Here is a 24,879-nt window from a genome sequence, read left to right on the forward strand (position 1 = left end):
ACTGATGTAATCCTGTTGTGACAGGAGATCAGGATCTGTTGCCACATCAGTTAGGAGTTATTTTTATTATATTTTTGTTCTTGTCAACAAATCACATGAAAGGAAACTAATGATGTGTTGGTCTGCTGCTCTTTTTGACTCCCCCTCTCTGTCTGTGGCCCACTGGGTCCTACTGAAGACTGAAATCTGTTACAACAGCATCAGAGCCGACCTTAAAACAGAAACAGACCTTCAGGTTTTATAAGTAAACGAGGCTGACCGAGCTTCAGACTGTGTGTGTCCGTGTTTGTCCTGTAAATGAAGGTGATCTCTTTCACGTCTCTGTGGTGAAACTAATTTTCTTTTTTTTCTGTGTTTCTCTCCAGGTGGAGCGGGAGATAGCCATCCTGAAACTCATAGAGCATCCCCACGTTTTAAAGCTGCATGACGTCTACGAAAATAAGAAATACCTGTAAGTATGTTTGTCCAGGTGACTGTCAGAACGCTGCATTCACACTGTGAGCAACAACATCCCACCCTGTCCCTATCATCACGTGTTGGTTATTAAATCCAAAACCCAACTGATACTCACATTTCTTTGTATCGGTGTACTAATGCTGATATCAGGAGGTAAAAACATTCGGATATAGGTATTAAATGTATTCTCAGACAAAGATATTTAACAGAGGCATATTTTACAGTTTGAACAATAAACTGTGTCTAAAATCAAATCAGTGCACAGAAACATTAAACTTACTGGGACTAAAATAATTATAAATATCGAAAGCATCTCAAAAATCTCAAAAACAAAAATATTTTAGTTTTAACAGTTTTCAGATTGGCGCAGATTTGGCAACACGTGCACCAGTACAGATACATCTGTTATATCTGCAGGGCTCTAATGAAACTGTTCTCATAATTACATTGTGCTGAACAACATAACCACTGCCTGGATGACGTGCAGAGGTGGCTGAGGTGGATGGTGGACGTAGAAGGTGCAGGATTATCAGACCAGGCTGCAGTCTGTGGTTCAGTTTAGGCATTAAAAGCACTTCGGTTAAGGTCAGCAGAGATTCCAGTTAGACGATAATTAAAACTCTTATGTCTCATCTCATTACTGACTTTTTCTGTCTTAATACAGACCATAATCTTGCCCTAACATTAATCAAGCGCTGCCAGTGCCACATCATCACTCCTTTAATTTAAGATTCAACACACAACTTCATTTTTTGAGTTGCCGTCGGTCTCAAACAGATTTAATTCGCTGTATAAAGAGAAACATGTGTAATGGAAATGTGTAGTTGGACCAGCTGCAGTTATATGTACAAACCTCCAGGCTGATCCACGTTCAAACACTCAGAACGTTCCTCTGAACTTCTAGTGGAGAAAAACACCAAATACATCAGGCTGAGGATGTGTAAAAGATGATTCACAAGACATGTAGAATATTTCCATTTGTTGAAGGAATTCAAAGTTAAAAAAAAATAATTAAAACTAAAGTAACGAGCCTGTTTTGGAAATGTGAGGAGGAGAAAGTCCAGATATTTGTGTTCAGATGACGGGAGGGAAGGTTTTCAGAAAAATAAATACTCAAGTAAAAAAACAGATACCTGAACAAAACCTGTTGCTAAGGTAGCGTGTAGTCTGTGTTAATGTTAGCAAGCTAGGCTAACTACAGTGGTCACAGTAAACCTGACAGCATGTTGAGCTCTCACATGTTGTAAAGTAGCTGATGATGGCTTGGTACTGACACGATCGAAAAATCAAGTCTTGTATCAACGTTTCTGGTCCTCAGGTCAGTCGGACCTGCTGGGAGCTCGAGGCTGAGATGATGTTTCCACAAATATGTTAAAAAATGAGAGGAATCACACACTGCGTTTTCTTCTGACTGAATATGAGGAGAAATCAAATTTCAGCCTCCAGAAAAACAACATTGATCAGATGTGAAGATAAGAGCGTATCTCTGAATGACTCTGTGCTGTCGACAGCTCTCGCTTGATCACTCTCGCTCCACGCAGCAGTTCAAGCTCTGGATTTTATTGAAGTGTTCAATATTTTATTGGTTCCCCGTCACTTTAACCCCCCCGCCCCCTCTGACTGTGCAGCTTTAATGTATATCCCTGTTCTGTTGTATACATTAATCTACTGCATGTGGCGGCCGTGCTCCAGTGGCACGACTTAATGCGCTGTTCAATAATTGATAAAGGCTCCGCCGACGAACGGAGCAGGAATTTGTTTTCTTAATGTTGCGGGGATAGGGACGGATGGTCATCGTGGATGCAAACAGTTTGCGGGAGAAAGATTTCACACTCACAAATCACAAGCGAATGCGTTTCTAATTTAAATAGCGCCGACAGGGAAACGCTTGAGCAGATCCCTTAATCTGCTAATAAATCAGTCCGTGGGGAAGGCGGGCTGCAGGAGGAGGCCGAGGATCAGAGATGTCTCCCAGACAAACGAACGGAGGAGAGAGATAAAACATTTTAAACCACAGGCACACAAACCAACACGGGTCGGGGATTTTCTCAAGGATTTACATTCTGCATGGATGTACTGTGGTGACTTCAACACGTCGCAGGCAAATACTCTGTAGTTTACGACTCAGTTGTTTCATTAATGCCTCTCTCAGTTTGAGGGAAAATTAAACAGAGGATTTGAGGATGTTTACTGTCTGTGTGGACAGAGGTGGATCTGATGACAGCAGATTTCAGAAACTCTGAAACTCTCAAGAAACAAAAGAATCCTGCACATTCGATCACTCGTACTTATTAATGATTAAATAATAAAGTGAACTCTATCTGAAGGACCTGCTGAAGGTCAAAGGCTTTAATAATGACAATTAAAGATATAATATGTAAGAATTCTGCATTAAAAAACAACTAGACCTTTGTTCTGTATTTTGTTGAGTTGTGTACTTTTGTTTGTTTGTTTCTATGTGGTCATCTGTCGCTGTGACTTCAGGAGAGTCAGAGAGGAAGTCAGAGAACGAGACGAAACATAAAAACACCTCGTCTGAGAACATTTGTGTCGGAGTCACGTCAGATAGATTTTCATCGACCGCAGGATCATTTGTGTTTATTCGCCCCAACCAGCCAGATTACTGGGCTTTAGCCATAAGCAAGTATGCAACGAGACACACTGACTCTGGTTCTGGTTCTGGTTCTCTCTCTCCTCTCTGTAACGTTACGTTCATGAAGTAAAGTACATTTCCCCTCCAGCTCCAGTCAGCAGTCAACATTACAGAAAACTGCTGCAGTCAGGTTGATAAACAGGAGTGAAGATAAATCCACTTTTTAATCTTAAAAGTTATAAAGTAATCTCTGAGCTCTCCTCCAGTCGGATCAGAGCAGAATCTGATGAGACTCAGAGTGTTTATTCCTCCAGGCGGTCTGGATCTGCACAGACTCTCTCCTCCAGAGCTTCACTATGTGTTGCTGCTCATACTGGTTCTAGTGGACTTAATGATTTCTGACCCGTCTTCTCTCTCTTCCTGTGCAGGTATCTGGTGCTAGAGCATGTGTCCGGAGGAGAGCTGTTCGACTACCTGGTGAAGAAGGGCCGGTTAACACCTAAAGAGGCCAGAAAGTTCTTCAGACAGATCATCTCAGCCCTGGACTTCTGCCACAGCCACTCTATATGGTTCGTTACCTTTACACTCAGAATAATGAGAGCGGTTCAGCAGTACAGTTGCACTTTCTTAGAAAACACACAGGAGGATTTTCACGAAGGGTTTGGAGGCCTTCTTCATTTAACAGTGAATACTTTGTGCAGGTAAAATGCAAAAAAAGGTGTCATAACTGAAAATTTGCAGGCTCATAAAATATGTATTTCAATGTATTCCTGTGTGGAGGCACAAATTATGGGCGTGGGGAAAATGCAAATCTACACAAATGGCTGCTGCTCATGATTTATCGCTGCTGAACGACGACCGCTGCAACACAGGAAACTGCATCTGAAATCCAATTTGTGGGAAAGCAGGTGTAAAAATCTGCAGCGCGGTTTAATCAGACACAAAGAGAGAGACTAAAGTCAGACGCTGTGTTTCCATCAACTTATATTTATTTAAACAAATTCAATATAAAGAGGAAATGATCAAAATATTCCTCACTTCAAGGCAGCAGAGTTTATTTTCTCAGAAGTTCTGATGACTGAACAACAGGTTTCCTCCTGCTCCTCCTCTTCAGCCTCTCTCCTCATCGGCTGTTGCCGGGGGCGACTTCAGATCGTCCAGCTCCTCTTCATCTCTTTTCATCTCCGGGAGCACCTTTAGTTCCTCCGCACACGCCTTCAACACTGTGTATCTAAGAGCAACTGCACATCAAAGACGCTCAGCCTGACTCTCGGCATTAGACGTCAAGTGTTTAGCTTTGAAAACCAGATTTATTCTGTGCCGAGTTTCCTGGATGAACCAAAGAGACACACGACTAAAGTCGAGCTCTTATCTACTGGTTTCATTTCCCTCAATCATTATGAGTAAAAGGGTAATTCTGATACTGACTCGGACCTCCTTTCTTGATAGTTGAATTGCAATAAGGTAGCCTTTACCACGGAGAAATACTTGATGTTTGAAGTCTTTCAAGACTAATTGTTTCGCCCACACTCCCTCCAGAGGTCCAAGCATAAAAGCAAAGTGCCCACAGGTGTCAGGAGCCGCTGGATTCACTTATTATTTTATATGAAACTCAAAGCTAAGTGAAATGGTCCCACGGTTCACAGACAAACTAAAGTACAAAAACGGATCGCCTCGATGACAGTGGATGGGAAACAAGTGAGACTTGTTATCTAGAAGTGTAAAGTAAAATGTCATCTGAGAAGCTTCTTCAGCTCCAGAACTGTGGACATCGACAGACTCGGGGTGTAAAGACGGTTGTTGTTTCATCAGTTTTGACCTCAGATCATCGTGTCGGTCTCTCTCTTCTGTTTCCTGTCCTGTCGTCCTGCAGCCACAGAGATTTGAAGCCGGAGAACTTGTTGTTAGACGAGAAGAACAACATCAGGATAGCAGACTTTGGCATGGCGTCTCTGCAGGTCGGGGACAGTCTGCTGGAGACCAGCTGTGGGTGAGTAACCTGTGTCCTCTTCATCTTGATTTGATTTCTTTTTTATCCTGTTTTCATCCTCGTCTTTGTGTTGACAACCTGTCTTCACACTCAACACTCCACCTGAGAACCTGCTCTCGTTTTGCAAACGCAGGTGATCAGGGAGGTGCTGGAGGAATGAATGGACTTGTGGAAACAAGGCGTTACATTTTTTACTAGTTTTGGTCTCCACCATCTGACTCTTTATCTGCTGAATGCTCCACTTTGTCCACCAGCTCATGTCTACCTGCGTCTGTCAGCTGTTTGCTGCTGAGCCGGTACAGTGTACAGTACAGTGAGTTTATCAAACACCTGCTGCTGGAAACATGAACACTGAAGCAGACAGGAAATGTGCTAAAATTAGAAGCTAAGAGAGGCTGAAAGCTCAGGTGAACGGGTCAGAATTCACTGTGGATTCTTGGTGAAAGGAACCTCTTTCACCTTAAAAACAGCCATTTCATCTATTGTTAATGAGTCAGTTCATTAGTGGAGCTTCAGAGGTCCTGACCTTTAGCGAGCTGTGTGTTTTCTTGAGTTGAGCTGTTGGGTAAAGACGCTGTTGCTCTGAAAGAAATCTTTTCATTGGTGAGCTGCCGGTTGTTTGTTTCTCAGCCTTTATGAAGCTCTGCAGGATTCAGGCCGGTCCGACGTGTCCCGCTCACCACAGCTAACCGCGGGCCAACAAGTGTTTTATGGAGTCGGTCATGTGGAAGAGCTAAAGACGAGTCCTCCAGCTCCTCAGAAATACTGCACACAGGAAGAGAGAAGAAGATGGAGTTACTGAACAAAATGTTCTGCTTACAGTTACTCATCCGTCTTTGTTATAATTCAGACAACACAGACGCTGGTGCTGTTCAGTTATCTGTCTGTTAGACCCGTGTGCACCGGTCCTGGGCTCATCCTGCCCTCGTCAGGATCATGTTCAGCCCAGTTTCAGCCAAATGCCAGACATCTTCTGACCTGAAAACCACCAGCATGATCACTGCTGAGAGGTGCAGAGACATCCTGAGAGCTTCACAGTACGTCAGAGCAGAGCTGTGTCCATCTGTCACATCGCTCCTCCATACTTCACTGATGCTCGCAGTGTTTATGAAGAACCTCTGATGGATCCTGTAAATATCTGGCGTGAGTAACGAGTCAGATGACTCTTCATGTGACGTTAATGGAATTTATTAAATGTCACTTCGGACACGTCGCCCGGAGCAGGAAGGACGAACATTAGCTCTGCTGTAATGAGATCTCAGTTAGTATGTTCTGATATTCTGACACCAGTGTGTTTGAATAGCTCGCATCGACTGGTTTTACATACATTAACATAATGAGGTGTGACGCTGCCGATGATGGAGTGTGTTTACTCTGTGTGTTTGGAGGAAGCGCCGTTACAAGAGCGGCGCGCTCCGCTTCATTTGTCGTGATGAATCCACGCAGAGGACGAGCAGACGAGTGTTTTCACTCTGTGGTTGTTGAGCACAGATCTGAGTCGGCTCAGCGTGTGCCGACTCAGAACACGTTCAGAGAATCAGCTGCACGTTTCAACTGTATGACCGACGCTCCAGTCGTGACCCGTTACTGGTTTAACTTTAACCACAGTCCTCAGTTTCCTCCTTCATTACCTCAGCTCTTTATTTATCATCTAGTCTGAAGTCAAACTGTAGATTTCTGTCCAACAGAACAACCGGAGTGATCATCTTCGCTAATAAATACTTTAAAAATGCAGGATGTCTCCACTGAGGTGATGCTACTATTTCACTTAAAGGACCAAACTAAGTTCACAGATCACACATTTCTCCAGCTTTGAAGGGAAACTGTGGAGTTTCTGTGTTGTCATAAGTTTGTTAACGGACTCCATTTCTAAACTAACGTTAGCTACTTTTGCTCTCTGTCAGCGGAGACCTTACAACACAACAATCGATGCTGTTTTAATAATCTGAATAGATTTTCTCTTCACTTACAGCAATTAATTTTCTTTTATTCATTTCTGTGGTGTAACACAATATATCAGGAGATGTTTGAGTGGCGTTGTAATTTAATCCAGGACAGACTTGGCAGACAGACAGAACTGCAACAAAGAAACACTCATTACCATTAAAAGTCCTGTTTGATTTGTTGCTTCAGTAAATGTGTTTAAATGATCAAAAGTAACCGACATGATGTACACGACAGTCATCATGCAGATAAAAGGGCCCGGTGTTATTTTGTCATGATGTTGGATTAACATTACTGTGCACAGTTTTTAAATGTTACAGCTAATTTTACTACTTTAACAAAACATATTTTATGAGATGAACGTTTGTTTTGTAGATAGTAAATTGAACTGTGAAGAAAATGTAATAGAGTAAAAAGTAAATGAAATGTAATAAAGTAGAGAAGCATACATTACAAACTCTGTTCATAGTGTGAAACATTAGTCATTTTAATACTTTATGGAAATAAATGGAAACTATCGGCTGCCAGAAGGAAAAATGTATCTAAAAAACTAAAACAGGACAACATGTATTTAAAAATGTTCAGCAACAGTAAATGTGACTTCTGGAGCCAGAATCAGTTCTGTCCCTTTAAGTTAATGATTTAAAACTCGTCCCACTTTTGGTTTTTGCTTTTAAGTTGTGTCACATGGTGGAAACTGCCGTCATATGTTATTCAACAGGATGAGCTGTCGTCACCAGAATTTGGATTGAGGCCATTTCATGTTATGTAAAAGTCACTTAGCCAACAACAAAAAAAAAATAAGCCACATCAGGCAATAAAAGTTTACATTTTCATGGATTTCTGTTAAAGTGGTTTATGTTTCTGCAGAGAGCGTCGTATCAGAAGTTCACCTGCTGTCTCATCTTCAGAGGATCGCTGGTGTGAGTGTGTCATGTTGTGTAATGTTGTGTAATGCTGCCTCTTTGCCTCTCTCACAGATCTCCACACTACGCCTGCCCAGAGGTTATCAGGGTAAGTGCTCTCTCTCTCTCTTTCATACAGTAGAAAGCAGCTGCGACCGCCCGGCTCTCTCCACAATGACTCTTACATCACAGCCCGACCTCTCTCTGTTCTGCGCTCGTCTCTCTGGTCCCGACCTCGTCCACCTCCACCGGGCTCAAACACACTTTAAACACACTTTAAAGATCATCTGCTCCTCGTGCAGTCTCTCAGTTTGTGTGGACACCAGACTTAAATTATTGTTCCTAATGTAAACAACACAGATGAAGACTTCCTCATTTATATTTTGTTCACGTACATTTAGTTTTTAATTCGACAGACATTTTTTAAATATGCACTCACACATAAAGATCTTGACGCTGCATTCAATATATATTTGGTCAAATGTATGTATTTTACTCCTCAAGTACTGTAGTTAAGTACAATTTTAAGGTACTTCTAGTTAATTATTTCCATTTCCTGCAGCTTTATACCTCCACTCAACTGCATTTGGAGGCAAATATTGTACTTTTTACTCACTACATGCAGGTTTCATGCTGCATGAGGGCCAAAGTAACACATTTTTATTTTATTGGCAATCAGATTTGAAATAATAAACAAAAAAACTGAATCAGACAAGAAAAATGCTTGATATTGGATTCAATAATCATCCAGGCTGTTAATCACTCGACAGTATGTAAATATAATTAACATTTACTTTTAAAGTAGTAGTAGTAGTAAGTATACTACCAAAGTAATATTCAAACACAATATCTTTACTTTTACTCAAGTACGACTTCTGTGAACCGGTTAATACACAGCTCTGTAAATCTGAGGGTAAAATTGATTTTTAAAATTTAAATGTTGTAGACGAGAGCAGTTTCCTGGCGTCCCCATACTCAGATCTCAGCGGTGCTGCAAATGATGAACTAATGTACCCAAACATAGCAGAAAAGAGGAAAATTCAAACACTTCATCCTTAAAGTAACTCCTGCAGCACCGCCAGCATCACAAATTGCTGCTCCTACATTGAAGGTATTTCCATAAACGGGTGAATTTTTACATTAAGTTTGGTGCCACGGCTCAAAGCTGACAGGCTCAGAATAAATGTTGCACAGAGTTGATGATGTGACTGTCCTCTGTCTGTCTGTCTCTCTGTCTCCCTGTCTGTCTCTACCAGGGGGAGAAGTATGACGGGAGGAAAGCAGATGCGTGGAGCTGTGGAGTCATCCTGTTTGCACTTTTAGTGGTGAGTGACAGCAGCCGATAAACTGAGCGCCTTGAGTGTGGGGTCAACATGAGTGGTGTTATCTGTCGGGGCTGAACGAGGGGCGAAAAGTCTGTGTTTGAGCTGTAATAACCTGTTTGAAATACACAATCTATAAGAGGATTTAAAAAAAAAAATGCTTATTTTTTATTTGTGCCCTCTGTTCGGTGTATTATCTGAAAGCAGACTGGCCAAACACTGTCCTTCTGAGCAGTGATATGCTATAATAATAATTTTAAATAATAATCAGGCAGGCATCTGAGTGAAATACGATCAAAACTGAGAAAAGGCTGTTTATAATATACAGGAGGGAGAGGTCATAGTCCCTGAACGCATCAGGCTGGTTGTTGTAGTTCCTCCTGTGATCCAGCAGGGGGCGCGCTGACACGTCACATCAGCTTGACCTTTGACCCCAGTGAGCTCTCGGTAAACAAGCTAACGCTAACGTTGAGCTGTTTTGCTACGGAAGTGGAGGACAGCAGCGATCAGAGCCTCCCTGAGCGGACAGTAACGACACCCAAACACCCGAGAGGCAGTTTGTGGAAGTGTTTTGGGTTCAACACCGGAACTAGATGACAAAGTCACGAATCTGCGGACTCACCTGCGGACTCACCTGCGGACTCACCTGCTAGCTAACAGCGGAGGCCCCGCAGACGAGCCGAGCTGCGTCAGGTGTTCAACCCCGTTTAACTGCTTATTAATCGGCACACCCGGCTGCAGCAGCCCACTGCTAAAGGCTCGTTAAAAGACCATCGGTGATAAGATGGAAGGTAAGACAAGGTGGAAGTGACAGGTATGTAGGAAACAACAGGTAACTACGACGGCTAGCTAGCTAGCTTAAATGCTAGCTAGCTTAAGTGTCTCTGTGTGGCGCCAATGGTAACTTAAAGGCTGTGAAGAGGCCAGTCGAGGCTCGGTTCGGCATTATATTATATTATATTATATTATATTACTTAAGTTATTTTGCTGCAAGGTTGTTCAGGTGCTTACATTTGCCTGGTCAACTGAAAAAAAGTATGTATATATATATATATATATATATATGTGTATATATATACTTTTAGACTTCCTCCCTGCAGGTTTATTGTAATTCAAACTCTGCAGTCTCAGATGAACCTGCTCACTCTCCTGGTTTGATGCAGTGTTGCAGAGGAAAGAGAAGGAAAAAGTGATTTGCTAGTTTGTTTCCTGAGGCAGATATTTATGCTGAATGAACTCTTTATGTGTGAAGCAGTTGTTCCCAGCAGAATATCCAAGGTAGTGAGGAAGGTCACTGAAGTGTTTCAGCACAAAATAAACTACCTGACACCGTCACTCCACCTGGAAATTAAAGGTTAACATCCAAATACACTTTGTGACAGGAACGTTTATTATTGATACTGAAGGTCACGCTGTTATATAACATCTGTACATCTGCTTTTTCAAACTTCACTGGTGTGTGAGTAAAGCGTGGATGACGTAGTGTATAGACCACCGCTTTGTTTTCACACCAGCTGGGATTACATTAAAGATGAAACATGTTGTGGACAATAAAACATTGAAGCCACATTATGTATTAAATAAGCTCAGAAATGAAACCCTGCCACAGCTAGCATGACTTTATCATCCAACTTGTCTCAATGTTGTCATCTTTCTATGAAAATCTGACAGATTTGACAGATGATTGGCATCTGGAGTTAAGGGACTTGTGGGGCTTTTGTATCGAAACACTCTGGTTTCCATTTGTAGTCGGTCAATTACATTTGAATGGACTTTGATTACATGCAGGTAAACAGTCCCTGTGGTGAGCAAAAGAGGCGAGCGCTAGCTGTCGTCTGACGCCGTTGTAGCTTTTCATTCACTTCTTTTTTTAAATTTTCCTGCATTCATATGCAGATAAAAGCCAGTAGATGTCGTCTCCAACACCATTCTCATGTCTCAAGTTGCTGGTCGGACTGAATCGTCGATAGACAGCAGCCAGTGGGTTTGGAGATTGTTGTTCATCCAACACTGAGTGAATCAGCTCAACAAGTTCTGGTTGGTGCTGATTCTGGGATTCTTTGATTGAAAGTTAATTGGCAACTGCTCTCGAGTGTAGTGTGACGTTATTTGCAACCTGTTTGCGATAAACAGTCAATATATTTTTTCTTTTAGTCATGAGCCTGATCTTTTCCTCATATTCAGAAATATTTTTGTCTTAAAGTCAGCAGATAAGAAAACTGTCATCTGAATGATTTTTGTGATTTGGTTGGTACTGATGAATAAAGTTCTGTCAGAAGGGATTTTGGATCAGAGAACACTGATCGATCATTATGAAGGGCCACAGTTTACACAGCGCGTTGGGAATATCTTCCATAAATGAGTGCTCTCACATTAACATATGGGCCCTTTTTAAAATAAGACATTTAAGATATTTAAATATGAGCTGTGTGTAGTGTATACATTAGAGCCATTCATGTTGCTGTGTAGCACACACACAGTGACACAAAAATGCACATCACATAAATAACAAAGGCTTTTCATTCCAGCAGCAACATAATGCGACAGTGACGAGTGAGTATTGACTAAATGACTGTTTGTTGGTGTAGTCTGTGCACGCGGGCACGTTCCTCTCTTGATTAAGATGGAGCTCAGAACACAGTCATCATGTGAAGATAAATCTCTCCGCTCGTGTTGTTTTGATTACACACACAGTGTCGGCGGCCATCTGGCTGCGTCCTGCCTCCTTTTCAATGAGGAGGAAATGGTATCAGTCACCACGTCACTGAGCGCGCTCCCCAGCTGGAGAGTAAAGGCTGAGCCGGCTGGCTGGCTGCGATACAAACGGCTTCATCATCGCCGACTCTGATGACTGATCCCAAACTGCTTCCAGACCTGAACACCTGACAGGCTGCTCACACGGGGACGGGAGGATGTCGGTGTGTTGTTTGGTCTGACGGGGCAGGTTGATGCCTCCTCCAGGTGTTTGAGATCTCTCAACAGCTACAGGCCACTTTGACACAGAATATATTAGAAGATTTGAAAATAATGGATTAAAAATTAGACTTAGATGACGATTAGTTTGAGTTTCTGTTTGGTGTCTAGCAGATGTTCACTGCACTCTGAGGGGGAATAAACAGACTGAAGGGGAGTCTTGTGAGCGGCTTCTCATTTTTAATACATATTATTTGCCTCTTTGTTGCATCTCCACAAACTGAGTGATGTATATACATTAAATAGCCAGTGTCAAATAAACAGCGACCAACATGTTTCCTCCTCTCCTCTTCCTCCAGGGCGCTCTGCCTTTCGACGATGACAACCTGAGGAACCTTCTGGAGAAGGTGAAGCTGGGAGTTTTCCACATGCCTCACTTCATCCCTCCAGACTGTCAGAATCTCCTGCGCGGTATGATTGAAGTGGACGCCACCAAGAGGCTCACGGTAAGCGACGCACTTCACCTCGTCTCACCTCACCGGCCAGCCTGGCTGCAGAGGACGTAGAGGGCTGAAATCTTCCATCAGTGGACTCGTGCTCAGTTTGCAGTTTTTCAGTCTGGGCTGTTGCCTTCGGGACTGCTCGGGCTAAATTTAGCAGAATTGCACCAGGACCGGCCCTGCAGCTACTCTGCTCTGCATACAATCTTTTCATCTCAGGCCAAGGTTTTTCCTTTGGCTTAGAATAGAAACTAAAACAACAAAGGATGTATTTAGATAATGTGCTTTCACTCATGATTAGTCTGCTGTTATTTGAGCTTTAAACAGTTGTTTTTTAACAGCTACTCATCTTATAAATGAGTAAAATAATAGATAAAGACTAATGTTTCTGATCAATCATGGCAGCTTGTCAAGAGACTCAGTTCAGTTACGTGAAACAGCCTAAAGGGCCAATGAACAGTGACGCCACATTGTGACCTCTTTTCATTAACTTAACCTGCAGCTAAAACTAACGCCAGACATGTCGAGGTCACACAGTTCAAATAATTAATATATAAAGAATTGGTAAATCCTCCTTTTCTCAGCCTCCCACAAAACAAATCAGAGGTTTAGTAGAATCAAAATGGCGCTGAATGGTTAAAGTGCTCGCAGTATGTGTTCAGCAGGGGATCAGCGAGGAGGGAGAAAGTCTATAAGTCTTGACACAACAAATCTCATTAGAGCTGCGTAATATTAAATCTTCCGACTGTGCTCACTACATCTGAGCCTGTCTCACCCTCAGGTGTGAATAAACTACAGGTTCAGGACAAAAATGTGACATTATCGGTGATCTTAACAGTACCGGTCATGAAAGGCCGGTGATTATTTGTTATTGTATCAGCTTAAAAATTCATATTGTGTATCCCTACTCATAGGCTCATCTTCAGAAGTTAAAGTATCCTTTCTGTTGGATCTGTATGTTTTGGTTGCACCATCAGGTTTCAAAAGAACTTCCTGATTCAAAAAGAAGAAAAATATTCTTTGAGTATGAAAATGTAGCTGTAACAATGATCACATCCTGCTCCAACGTCCTGTGTCATGATGCCTTTAAACGTAACTATCTCGTTTGTTTCAATTACAAATTAAAGAGACATTAACGTTTGTTTCCTCTTCTGATGTTCTGTTACAGTTAGAGCAGATCCAGAAGCACACGTGGTACCTGTAAGTAGAAACATCTGTTACTTATTTCTTCCCTGTTTAATGTCTGTGTGCACGTCCTCATTAAAGCAGGTGATGCAGAATAAGCACATCAAAGCTGGTTTATAGACGAAGCAGCAGCTCCATCAGTCTTGAGAGTGAGAGATCTGGAACATGAGGACATGTGACCTATCTGTGTTTAATTAAAACATATTAGTTTATTCCATATTGTTGGGATTTATCCTGTCGACATGGAGGCAACAAATGAGATGCTAACACATTTGTCTTCGAAGCTAATGAGGAAGGCACATTGTTCCCAAATCATCAGCTTACAAAACAAAGTTTGTGCCGCGTATCCGTCACGCTTTAGCGCTCCTGCTTCCCATTTCAGTTATTATACGTGTTTGTTTGCTTATCAGAAAGTTTTGTGCAGTAGAGCACGGCTCCCCTCAGGTTTGAGCTACCCAGTGTGCTCAATTAGCGGCTTTTTACAACTGAACATGATTTAATTTTCGAAGGAAACACTTGTTCTTACAAAAAGGTCAACTTCAAAGGCAAAAGCCACAAGCTATTAACAAGTTAAGTCTAAATGTATTTGTCTGCGCCTTAATAAACACTTGCACGTCTCAAACCCGAAGCTCATTCGGTTATTTGCATGTGTCGTGTCGCAGAGCTGGAAAGAACGAGCCAGAGCCCGAGCAGCCCATCCCCAGGAAGGTGGCCATCAGGACGCTGGCCACGGCCGAGGAGATCGACCCTGATGTCCTGGAGAGCATGCACTCTCTGGGCTGCTTCAGAGACAAGGAAAAACTGACCAAAGACCTGCTGTCTGAGGAGTGAGTGAGGAGGAGGAGGAGCAGGGGGAGGAAGGGCGGAGGGAGCAAAGAGACGATAAAACCACAGAGGAAGTAGATTAAAGAGGGGAGGAGGGAGAGGAAGGAGATCGCCAGAGAAATAGATGAGACGGCTGAGAAATTGTCAGTTTGATGAATTTTTCTATTTAATATGTCTGCGATGATGGAGCGTCTTACTGTCTCGCTCTTAACCAATGAGCACTCAGCTGACGGCGAGCTCTCTCCTCTCTCCAGGGAGAACCAGGAGAAGATGATCTACTTCCTGCTGCTGGACCGTAAGGAGAGGTATCCGAGCCACGAGGACCAGAACCTGCCGCCACGCAACGAGATCGGTAGGCCCGTCCAGCTAAACAGAGAGTGTTATTTTTAATTGATAGGTCATGATTGTGTATGATTTGGTGATCAGCTGACAGCCATCATCAGGCCAGCATCACAAAAAATCAATCAGGTAGCTAAGTTGTTTATGCTACGTTCCTGTGGCACAGACTGCACACCGTCTGTCCAAAATCTGCCCTCCAACACGTTTTTTTTCAACATCCCGAGGTTCAGTATATTCTAGACTGAAAAAAAAGACAGGAGGAGTTTTGCAAACACATCTGAGATCACAAAGGTTCCCATTTGAATTAGATTATACTTTGAGTTGACATATGCACACAGAGCTATGTGGAAAGATGGCGTCAGACTTTAAATCCCCGGTGCTAAACTAAGAAGGTGACCCTTGTTGACATTAAACATCAGCATGTTAATATGTCAGCAGCTGAAGTTCTCATTTTAAGAGCACTCAGGAGATCCTGTCATCAAGCTATCTATGCAGACAGACTGCGGATCAGAGATGGCTTACCTCTTCAGCCAATAAAATACCAGCTCCATGTTAGTATTTACATCTATTGTCTACCCTCCATCTTTCAAATGCTGCACCAGAGACGTTTTAGAGAAACAAAGAGAGGAGATGACTTGTTTAGGGAGCCTGGGATTGTGGATCATTTCCAGCAAGTACACAAGTCAACACTGCCTCAAGCCTCTGAGCTAACAGAGGTTGGCTCGGCTTTACACCGATGTATTTGCACCTTCAAATTCAAACATTACATCACCGTTTTAGGGAACTTTTTTTCAACTCCTAACTGTCCAGATAGAATAAATGTGTTGGATGGATATCAAGATAGAAAAATAAGGTAGCTTTTCTTTAGTAAAGACGAGATAAGATCAGATAATCCTTTACTGATCCTCAGAGGAGAGCCCAAGGACAGAATAAGTACAGATTGAGAAAATTAAAGCGAACAGTTAAATGTGTATAAAATAAGAATAGAAGAAAATAGGAACTAGCAAAAAAAACTACAGCTGTAAAAATACATGTGCAGTACTACTTGTGTACTACTTGGAAGACAGAAAAGTATAGTGTACGTGTCAGTAGTACTGTACCATCAGCTATAACGTTGCACTCCAGAGGAAGTGCTGATTTTGTTGACGTTTGTTGATCTGGTTTCCTGACTAGTTTCTGTCCTTGTGTTCTCCCCTCATTGACGTTTGACCCCTGACATCGCTCAGCAGACCCTCCCAGGAAGCGTGTGGATTCACCCATGCTGAGCCGTCACGGTAAGCGCAGACCGGAGAGGAAGTCCATGGAGGTGCTGAGCGTCACGGAGGGAGGATCTCCCGTCCCTGTGCGACGAGCCATCGACATGGCGACCCACGGTCAGAGGTGAGAGACGGAGACCTGCACGTGTGTTCATGAGCATGGACAGACATGTCTGAGACACACGGGTCAGCCAAGAGGAGGTGCTGTTGTTCAGAGTGTATTAAATGTAAATATTGTGTTTAACCTCAGCTCAGTGAAGCAAAGGAAGGAGGGAGCGTCAGCATCAATCTGACTTGTCCTTTTTCTAATTTGTGTCACACACTGTTTGTCTTCAGTACGACCTTAGCTCAGTTCTTCACTTCACTGTGAGGTCTGTCCACACCTTCACTGAACTGAGGTTAAACACATGATGCATCGTTATCATCTGTCAGTTCAACATTTTCGGTACATATCAAACAAAGCCTGACGTAAACTCTGCCAGGGATTAACAAGTGTGCTCTTAGTTCTGGTTAAAAACTGTTAAAATGCATGAGCAGGACTCTCAGGTTTGTGCGTCGTGTGTGTTAAGTGTGCATGGAGCATGCCGTCGAAGAGGACAAGAGGCTGTGAACCTGACATGTATTTGGCAAGTTGGTGCATAAAGTGACTGTTGATGTTTGTGTTGTTGGGATGAACCGACAGAATATCAGTCAGAATATTTTAAGAGTCTAAATGTTTGAAAATGTGTCTCAACATCCAGGATCAGTTCCATGAAAGAACATCATTTTTATCCCGGGTATGACATGAAGCTGAGAACTGAGCCTTGGCATAACAAATATTACTCTGCATCTGTGAAAGCACAACAAACGTAATTTTTGTGCATCTCGCATGACAGATGTTGCACGATTTGAATTCTTATTTATGTAAATCAAGTTGTGGCACAAACAAAAGAAACACAGTGGACAGTGGGGTCTGCTCCCCCCCGTGCTGATGGAAAGGCGGGGAGAAGTTTCCACAAAACATTTCTGGACAACAACTGAAGTAGCTGGAGACTTGATTTAAAATGGAAAACTAACCGGGGAAAAAAAATGGCTTCATACAGCAAGTCTGACGTCTCCGGAAGCCCCGAGATCCCAAACTGATTTTTAAAAAGATATTATTTACACCTTCCATGCACAGTTGAGTTTGTGTACCTACTTCAGTTGGGTTGCGCACTTTTAATTTCGCAGCTACAGTGAAGATTTCATCTTAAAAAAGGTTTTAAATAACATCTTTTACAATCAACAACTTTCCATCAGCCTGGGGCAGCCGACTATGACTGAATTTCATTTTGGGGTTTTGGTTGTAGTCCAGTGACTCAAACTAATTTACTGTGGTCCTTTACAGTTTATGAGTCATTTTCATTGTCCAGTCAGTTGTTTGTGCCAGTTTATCTCCCATCAAGTCCGTCATCCTAAATATTAAATAGTCTGTTAGTCATGATGAGCCATCTGAGCGTTCTTTGATGAGCAAGACACCATTTTCTTTAATACCAGTGTCTTCTTGAACCAGTGCAAATAACTGTTGTTAAAAAGCAGCGAGTGTTACTGTTTGTGAGTAAATGAGTGTTTTCTCACCTGTCACTGCTCTGGTCAGGGTTCAGTTTGGTTTGGATGCATCTGAGGCATCTTCCGTTGGACGGTCGGTTGGTCCTGTAAACTGTGAAATCATTGTCTACTATTTGTTCAAGATGGGACTTAAATGGCCATCATCAGTGTCAAAGTACATGCATCCATCCAACATCCTCCCTGATACATTCAGCAGAACTACAACAACATCACATTCAGTCATTATTTACTCGACCAGAAGAGGCCGTTTGTCGGGAAAACACGAACATGTACTTTGAAAGGTTTGGACGTCCGAGGATCAACGTGTAGAGATTCGTTCTTTTTGTGTCGTGATGAAGGTTCAAGATTACTTTTTTTGTCCTGAGGGAAATTTGTCTTGGACATAAAGGCTGCCACATAAATATACACACAAGTCAAAACAACCAACCAACAATTAAAGCTGACATGATCATGATGATGATGATGATGATGATGGAAACCCTTTTGGTTTGAATAAGCTTGATGATAACGTATTAACGTCTGTCTGAGCGGTTTTAAAACATAAAAATATGCTCTCTGTTTTTAAAACGCTCAGCTGTGATGTAAAGTAAACACGAAGGGCTCCTGTGTTCACCAGTTGAGGGACTTCAGGCTGTTGGTGTTTGAGGTGTTTCTGGCTCTATAAATATTATTATGTGGGCAAAATAAAAACATTTCCATTATGTGTAGATATCTGAAGCCACGACTGAAACACAGAGGCTTCAGTCTTCTGTCTGCAGTATTATACAGCTCTTTATTGAGTAACAGCGGGAGATTTGTGAAGTTTTTCAGAAGAAGTTTTTCAAAGTGCTTTGACAGACAGTGAAAACAAAAGGATGAAAGTACGGCAGCAAACAATGTGAAATAAGAAATTGATCATAAAGTAATGATGTAAGGCGATGCAGTAAACACTAAATAAAAGATCAAGATTAAATATTAAAACATGCAAATGTAAAAAGGACGACGTCACTTTAGATAAAAGCAAGTCGATAAAGGTTTTAACATCTTTATCATAAAGTGCTTTGTTTTTTAATCTGCGTTCATATGGTCAATAAGTACAATATTTATGAAAACCAGATTATGTGTAGCGTAGCGAGCAGATGATCCGCTGTGGAGACCCCCAACAGGGAGCAGCCAAAAGACGAGGAAGAAGACGAAAATCTGTCCGGAAAATATATGTATTTACTTCCACCTCCTCCAGGAGCCGCTTTGATCCCACATTCAGCAAAATGATGACAGTTTGAAGTCGATGTGCAGGACTGACTCATGAAAGGAGAGCTGATTCAGAAGAGATTATTTAGTTTAACTTTCATTAAATGTTCACATTTATCCTAAAATTTAACCTAATTGACCCACAAGACCTTTCCTAATTAGGCTTAATGTATTTAGAAATGAATAAATTCACTTAACTGTCATATAAAGGTCAACAGTCCAAGAGCAGAGCAATAAATCTGCTCTGACGTCCTTCATAATCTTCATCATTTACAGCTTTCAGAGTGAGAGGGAGCCATTTCACATCAATTTAATTGAAGGGTTACAAGCAGAGCGAGTGGAGCTCAAATCCACATGAAAGTCAGACTTTAATGTGGACCGGAGGCTCCGACGGCACAAACAGTTTGTGTGTTCGTACATTTCCTCCCTTTTCAGTGAGAGAGCAAACGATCAACACGGAGAGAGACTGAGGATTCGGCTCGATGTGTTCGACCGACAGAGACGTGAATGTTAATAAGATGGAAACGTTCAGCTGTGTTGCTGTTGGAAGTGATGTGTTTTAACTAACTACACATGAAGTTAAGACGTTGGCAGGTTTGATCGTAGACGGGCAGGAGCATCATCACATGCAATGTTTATAGGAGGAGACGAACTGATGTTTCCACAGATGTTTTCACAATGAAATCCTCTAAGATAGACTGAGGACAAAGTGCTTTATATACAGATTAATTTATTTTGGTATCGGCCTTGCAAAAACCTATCGGTCGACCCGACTGAAGACTCCATCAGATCTTTTCACAAACACGACTGAAGCATTAGGTTTTATTTTCCAGCTCTGACAGAGTGTTTGTAGATTCATTAAGCACGCCTCACCTGATTTCTGGTTGTCACAGAGCCTGCTCAGCTGCTCGTCTGTTATTACATTTCTGAAGGTCTCTGCTGCCTGATGGATGATTCAGAGATAATAAATTTGAACATTACACCGTGTAAACAAGTTCCAGGAGATGGAAACAGAAATCGCTTCTCTACAGCGAGGGAGTGTTGAATGTCCCGCTGACTGGAGCATGAACCATGAATGTTTCTCCTCCTGGTTTTTTTGTTCCTGATTTATCAATCTGTGCATGAGTTTTTGTGTTGCTCTGTGTTTCATGGTTATTTGATTTCATTTTATTTTACAGTGCTGAATTTGTCATAAGTTTTATTTGTTTGTTTTTTGAGTACTGCATGCTGTTTGTTAGGATTCCCCTTATGTGACTGCCTTTCTGTCTGTCTCTTTATTTCTGTCTGCCCCCTTTTTAGCAAATCTGTTTTCAGTAAAAGTTTGGATATCACAAACGCTAACTGCAGCAAGGAAGAAAGGTATTGGCCGGCTCCGTCCGTCGTGTTTCCTCAGTTTGTCTGTAGTGTCACTTCCATTTTATTCCTTAGTGTTTGACCATCCATCTGTTCAGTTTCCTTTTTTATTAACACTCAGTGCATGTTAAACTTCTTTAAATGTCTTGTAGTGTCCCTCACTTTTAAATGTAGCCCGTTGTTTAAGTGTAAGTAACCTGTTCACATGTTTATCGTAGAAAAATGTATTTTACATTTCAACTTTCTAACAAAAACAAAACGAATCATTCAGTTATTGCACCGCAAGAAATCCAGAAAAACACAGAAAATCTGGCTGCTGTCAATTATTTTAACTTGTTTCGATGCAAAAAACAACAAACAAACGTGTCTCGATCCTGAAATTATGTAAAATCCTTGACTTAGTGTGATTGAAACAGTTTGATTTGTGTTAGAAACAGGTTGAAATTGTGTTGAGAGTTTTTCACTTGCTCTGAGAAAAAAACTGAAGTTATCACAGAAAAATAATCTTACTACTTTTATCAGCTTATAGAGCACATTCATATTTCATTTTGGTAATCCAGTGCTGATACTTGACTGACTGAAGTGGCCTGAAACGCTGCCAGTTTAGCTAACACTTAATTTGCGCCTCTCTACAAACTGTGTTAGCTCATTACTGCTCAGCTGCAGGTCGCTGTTTGTCCCACGATGACCCCGTCAGTGTGAAGACTCTGTAAATCACCTGTGTGGTCGTGTAGTGGATATTTGTTTTTAGTTGGGAGACACCAGAGAGAGAGAAGAGAATAATGATGACCTTAAAACTGTTCTCCTCAGTGTTTTTATACTAACAAAGGATATAAAATGTCTCCACACAGAATCTACTGACCTGCTCAGACACGGGTAAAGACTAGCTGGGGATAAAAGTGGAACAATTGGATTTTTCCTCTAGAGTTGGTGTTTTAACTTGTTGTTTAGTACTTGCGCTAAAAAAAAAAGTCAGTTAAAGATCCATTTTGTAGGATTTCGGTGGTTCTTTTGGCAGAAATGGGACATAATATTCATGATTATGTTTGCATTGGTGTATAATGAAAAGGTCCTCTTCCAAAGAGTCTGCCATATTTCTACATGTTCACTCTCCCAACTCCTCAAATACAGCAGCTTGGTCAGTGGCTTTAGGATTCAGACTATGGTGCGCTACCAGTTTTGCACCTGAAGTGCTCCGCAGTCCTGTAATAATACGTAATATGAAACATCTGGTTAGACTTAAACATATATGTGACAACAACCAGTTGACATATTACGACATTTGGACTGTTAATAACATTGTCAAATAGTTGAGGTTTGGTTTGGTTTAGGCACAAAAACGACACGGTCAAGTTTTTCAGGTTTAGGCAGCAAAACTACTTGGTTAGGTTTAGGAAAAGATCATAACTACATTCAGTCACATGATATCGTGTGTAATTTACAGTTAACTTACTTGGGAAACAAAACATCAAAACAGATACATTTTGACACTTGTCACACACGGGACACAAACCTCGGTCTTCAGAGGGAAAGTATGACCCATCCAACCACCCGAAGCGCCTCCTGAAACGGACTTTTCTCGCTCTTCATACTAACTGCACTAGACAGGCGCCTTAAGAAGTGACACTTTGAAACGTACAGCCACTGACCAGGCAGCAGTATTTGACACACACTCTGGCTCTGGAGTGGGCCTTTCACGATTTTTGGCCTCGTCATGGTGAGGGTGAGATGTTGTTCAGTTGGTTGCAATCTGCAACCTTACCGCTAGATGTCACTGAAACCTCTATACTGGACCTGTAAAAAAAAAAAAAAAAAAAAAGTGAGATCCGCGCAGATGAGGTGTCAGAAACCAAACTCCTGATTACTCCTAAAATATCTGAATCTGTGTGCATTCAGCCAGTTTAGTCGATTACAACACGCGTCTGGTTTGTTGTGAGGTTGGTGACTATTTGATTGGATTTTAAGGGGATATTTTTGCCTTTATTGAACAGCGACCGTGAAGAAGCTGACAGGAAACAGGGAAATGAGAGTGTGAAAGGTCACTGCACTCTGCAGTTCACTTTTACCAGACAATTAAAACACAGCCTTGTTGCCCAACAATGCTTCGAGTATCAGCATTAGATTAGATCCCAACAGTATTATTAATAACACACATAATCAAGATAAATTAAACCCAGTAAAACAGAAGCACTGGTACTTAACTCTGACTGTATCCGTGCTGTGAGAGAAGCAGAAGAATATTTTCCTCTCTGTGAAATTGGAAAAATAGCACAGTCTCCTCTTTGACGTTCCTCCCTCAGCCCTCGGGGGTGAAGAGAATTTTTAGGTCAACTTTTCTGTTTCCTTTGCTCGCTCCCCGTCTCTTTCCACCCATCTCCACTCCTCACTGTCTGTGTGTGTCTGTGTGTGTGTGTTTATCTGTGTGTCTGTGTGTTTATATTTGTTCCAGTCTGTTATTCCAGTGAAGCGTGGGGACGGGTCATTTCCATCATGCGTGCAGTCTCCAGCCTCCCTGTGTGGTTGACCTTGCACCAGGGAAACGCAGTTTGTTGACGTGTTCGCAGTCCTGATGGAGATTAGCATAAATTAATTGCCAGGAATGCAGATGGAGCACAAACAGGAGATGGAAATAAGGCTCTCACTCCCACTGAATAGTCCTTTATCTCGCTCATCATCTAATTGGGGAGATCCATAAAACGTTCTCCTCTCTAGCACGCAGCAGCAGCGATGAACCATGAATTAATTTCCAGATTTCAAAGAGTAGCCGGCACCAGCTTCCTGATTGTGGACTGGATGGGTGTCACAGTTAATGAGTTGCATGTTAACAGAAGCTCCTCTGTGAAGTGTCTGACAGTGTGGAGAGTCTCCTCAGCGTCATTAATGGAGCAGCGTCGTGTGCTGGCAGCCGTCAACATGTCCCCAATATTAGTTAACAGAGTAGATGCAGGTTGTATGAGCCTGATCAGCACCAACACAACAGATCATCATGTAAAGAGGAATTATATCAGCAGGCAGCGATACAGTGATGAGGCTCTGATCAGCTTGAAAGGTGATTTTTAAATGTTTAACATGTTGCCTGGTGATATTTTACATGTTTGGTCTTAAATATTCGTCTCTTAAATCTACTGCTTAATGTCGGCAAGAAGCTGATTGATGACGTTTAGAAATGAGGAGGCAAAGACACACAACCCTCTCAAAGAAACACAAATTACACGTTTACAACATGATGGGTTATTGTGACGAACGACAGAGAGACAAAGAAAAGAGGCAACGATATAAAAAATGAAACTAGAAAGAACAAAATTGCCGCCATTAGCACGGAACATTTTCATGTTTGTAAAGTCGTCTCATGCGATGATGACACAACTGTGAAAGTGAATTTAGTGCAAGTGATGTCATCCCTCCATTTTGTGTGTGTGTGTGTGCGTTTGCGTGCGTCTTCAAGCATATTTAATTATGATTTACTGTTTTCATTTTTCACTTCCAACAAAGCCAAATTGTTCTACGGGCAATTAAATCCCCAAGTCTTCAAAGACATCGGCAGGCCTGTGTGGGTTTTGGTAAAAGAGAGAGAGAGAAAGTGTGTGTGTGTTCAGTGTGTGTGTGTGTGTGTGTGTGTGTGTGTGTGTGTGTGTGTGTGTATGTGTGTGTGTGTGTGTGTGTGTGTGTGTGTGTGAGTGATCAAGAAGGGAGCGATGCCATTTGAGCAGAAGAGAGGAAGAGAAGGAGGGAGATATGAAAAGTTAATGATTCGTAAATGAAAAATGGAAAAGCTCATGAAGAGAAGAAAAGAGAATTGATGCTAATGAATTTTGCAGTGTGTGTGTGTGTGTGTGTGTGTGTGTGTGTGTGTGTGTGTGTGGTATAATGCTGACATTTCTGAACTATTTATAGATGCTGACTTTAACCCAGGATGTTGCTCATGTGTGAGTGTTTGGTAAATGTTAACGGGAGTCTCTCCTTGTTGTCTGGCAGATTCTCCTAATAAGCTCTGACTCTTGAACACACACGAGTGAATGTCGTCTCCAAGCTGTGGGCTTAAAAACATCACCGCAGGCTCTGTTCACACTTCAAACCTTCTGTGGTCAGCGTCGCTCTGTTGGTCCAACATTTTCAGCTGAGACTCACTTTTAAAACCGAGCAGGAGCCGCAGATTAAACTGATGATTCTCTGTGATGAATTATTACTACCAGAAGCACACAACACATTGTCATTTCATAAATTGTTAATATAAAAAAAATCAATAGTAGCTGCTTTAACTATCAACCAAAAATATTGTTTTCTGGAAAAATTGTGAGAGAGGAAATAAAATATGAAGTTAGAGAGTCGTACTCTATTTGAAATATTTTAACACCTCAGTTTAAAAAGATGTTAACGAGGTTCAGTTCATCCAAACATTCACTGTTTGGTTTGTAACCAACATGTTTCTCACTGCAAACTCCAGCTGCAGCCTCGCAGACTCTACAGACCCTTCACAAACC

At 41.8% G+C, this 24,879-nt stretch overlaps 1 protein-coding gene across 3 annotated transcripts in view; it reads left to right on the forward strand.

Moving 5' to 3' along the window:
- LOC140994479 (serine/threonine-protein kinase BRSK2-like) overlaps nt 1-24,879 on the forward strand; it is a 60,613-nt gene that overhangs the window by 14,916 nt on the left and 20,818 nt on the right. Inside the window, exons 2-11 of one of the 3 annotated variants that reach the window (XM_073464119.1) lie at nt 366-451; nt 3,478-3,618; nt 4,923-5,039; nt 7,964-7,997; nt 9,145-9,213; nt 12,483-12,629; nt 13,792-13,823; nt 14,471-14,635; nt 14,888-14,985; nt 16,202-16,352. In XM_073464119.1, the coding sequence (XP_073320220.1) occupies nt 366-451; nt 3,478-3,618; nt 4,923-5,039; nt 7,964-7,997; nt 9,145-9,213; nt 12,483-12,629; nt 13,792-13,823; nt 14,471-14,635; nt 14,888-14,985; nt 16,202-16,352 (1,040 nt within the window). Of the gene's footprint in view, nt 1-365; nt 452-3,477; nt 3,619-4,175; nt 5,040-7,963; nt 7,998-9,144; nt 9,214-9,718; nt 10,002-12,482; nt 12,630-13,791; nt 13,824-14,470; nt 14,636-14,887; nt 14,986-16,198; nt 16,353-20,344; nt 20,405-24,879 lie in introns of those variants that run through there. The other 2 variants (XM_073464118.1, XM_073464120.1) reach the window with 2 other exon arrangements.

The sequence above is a fragment of the Pagrus major genome, chromosome 4, assembly GCF_040436345.1.
Source record: "Pagrus major chromosome 4, Pma_NU_1.0".
In the NCBI taxonomy this organism is placed as follows: Eukaryota; Metazoa; Chordata; class Actinopteri; order Spariformes; family Sparidae; genus Pagrus; species Pagrus major.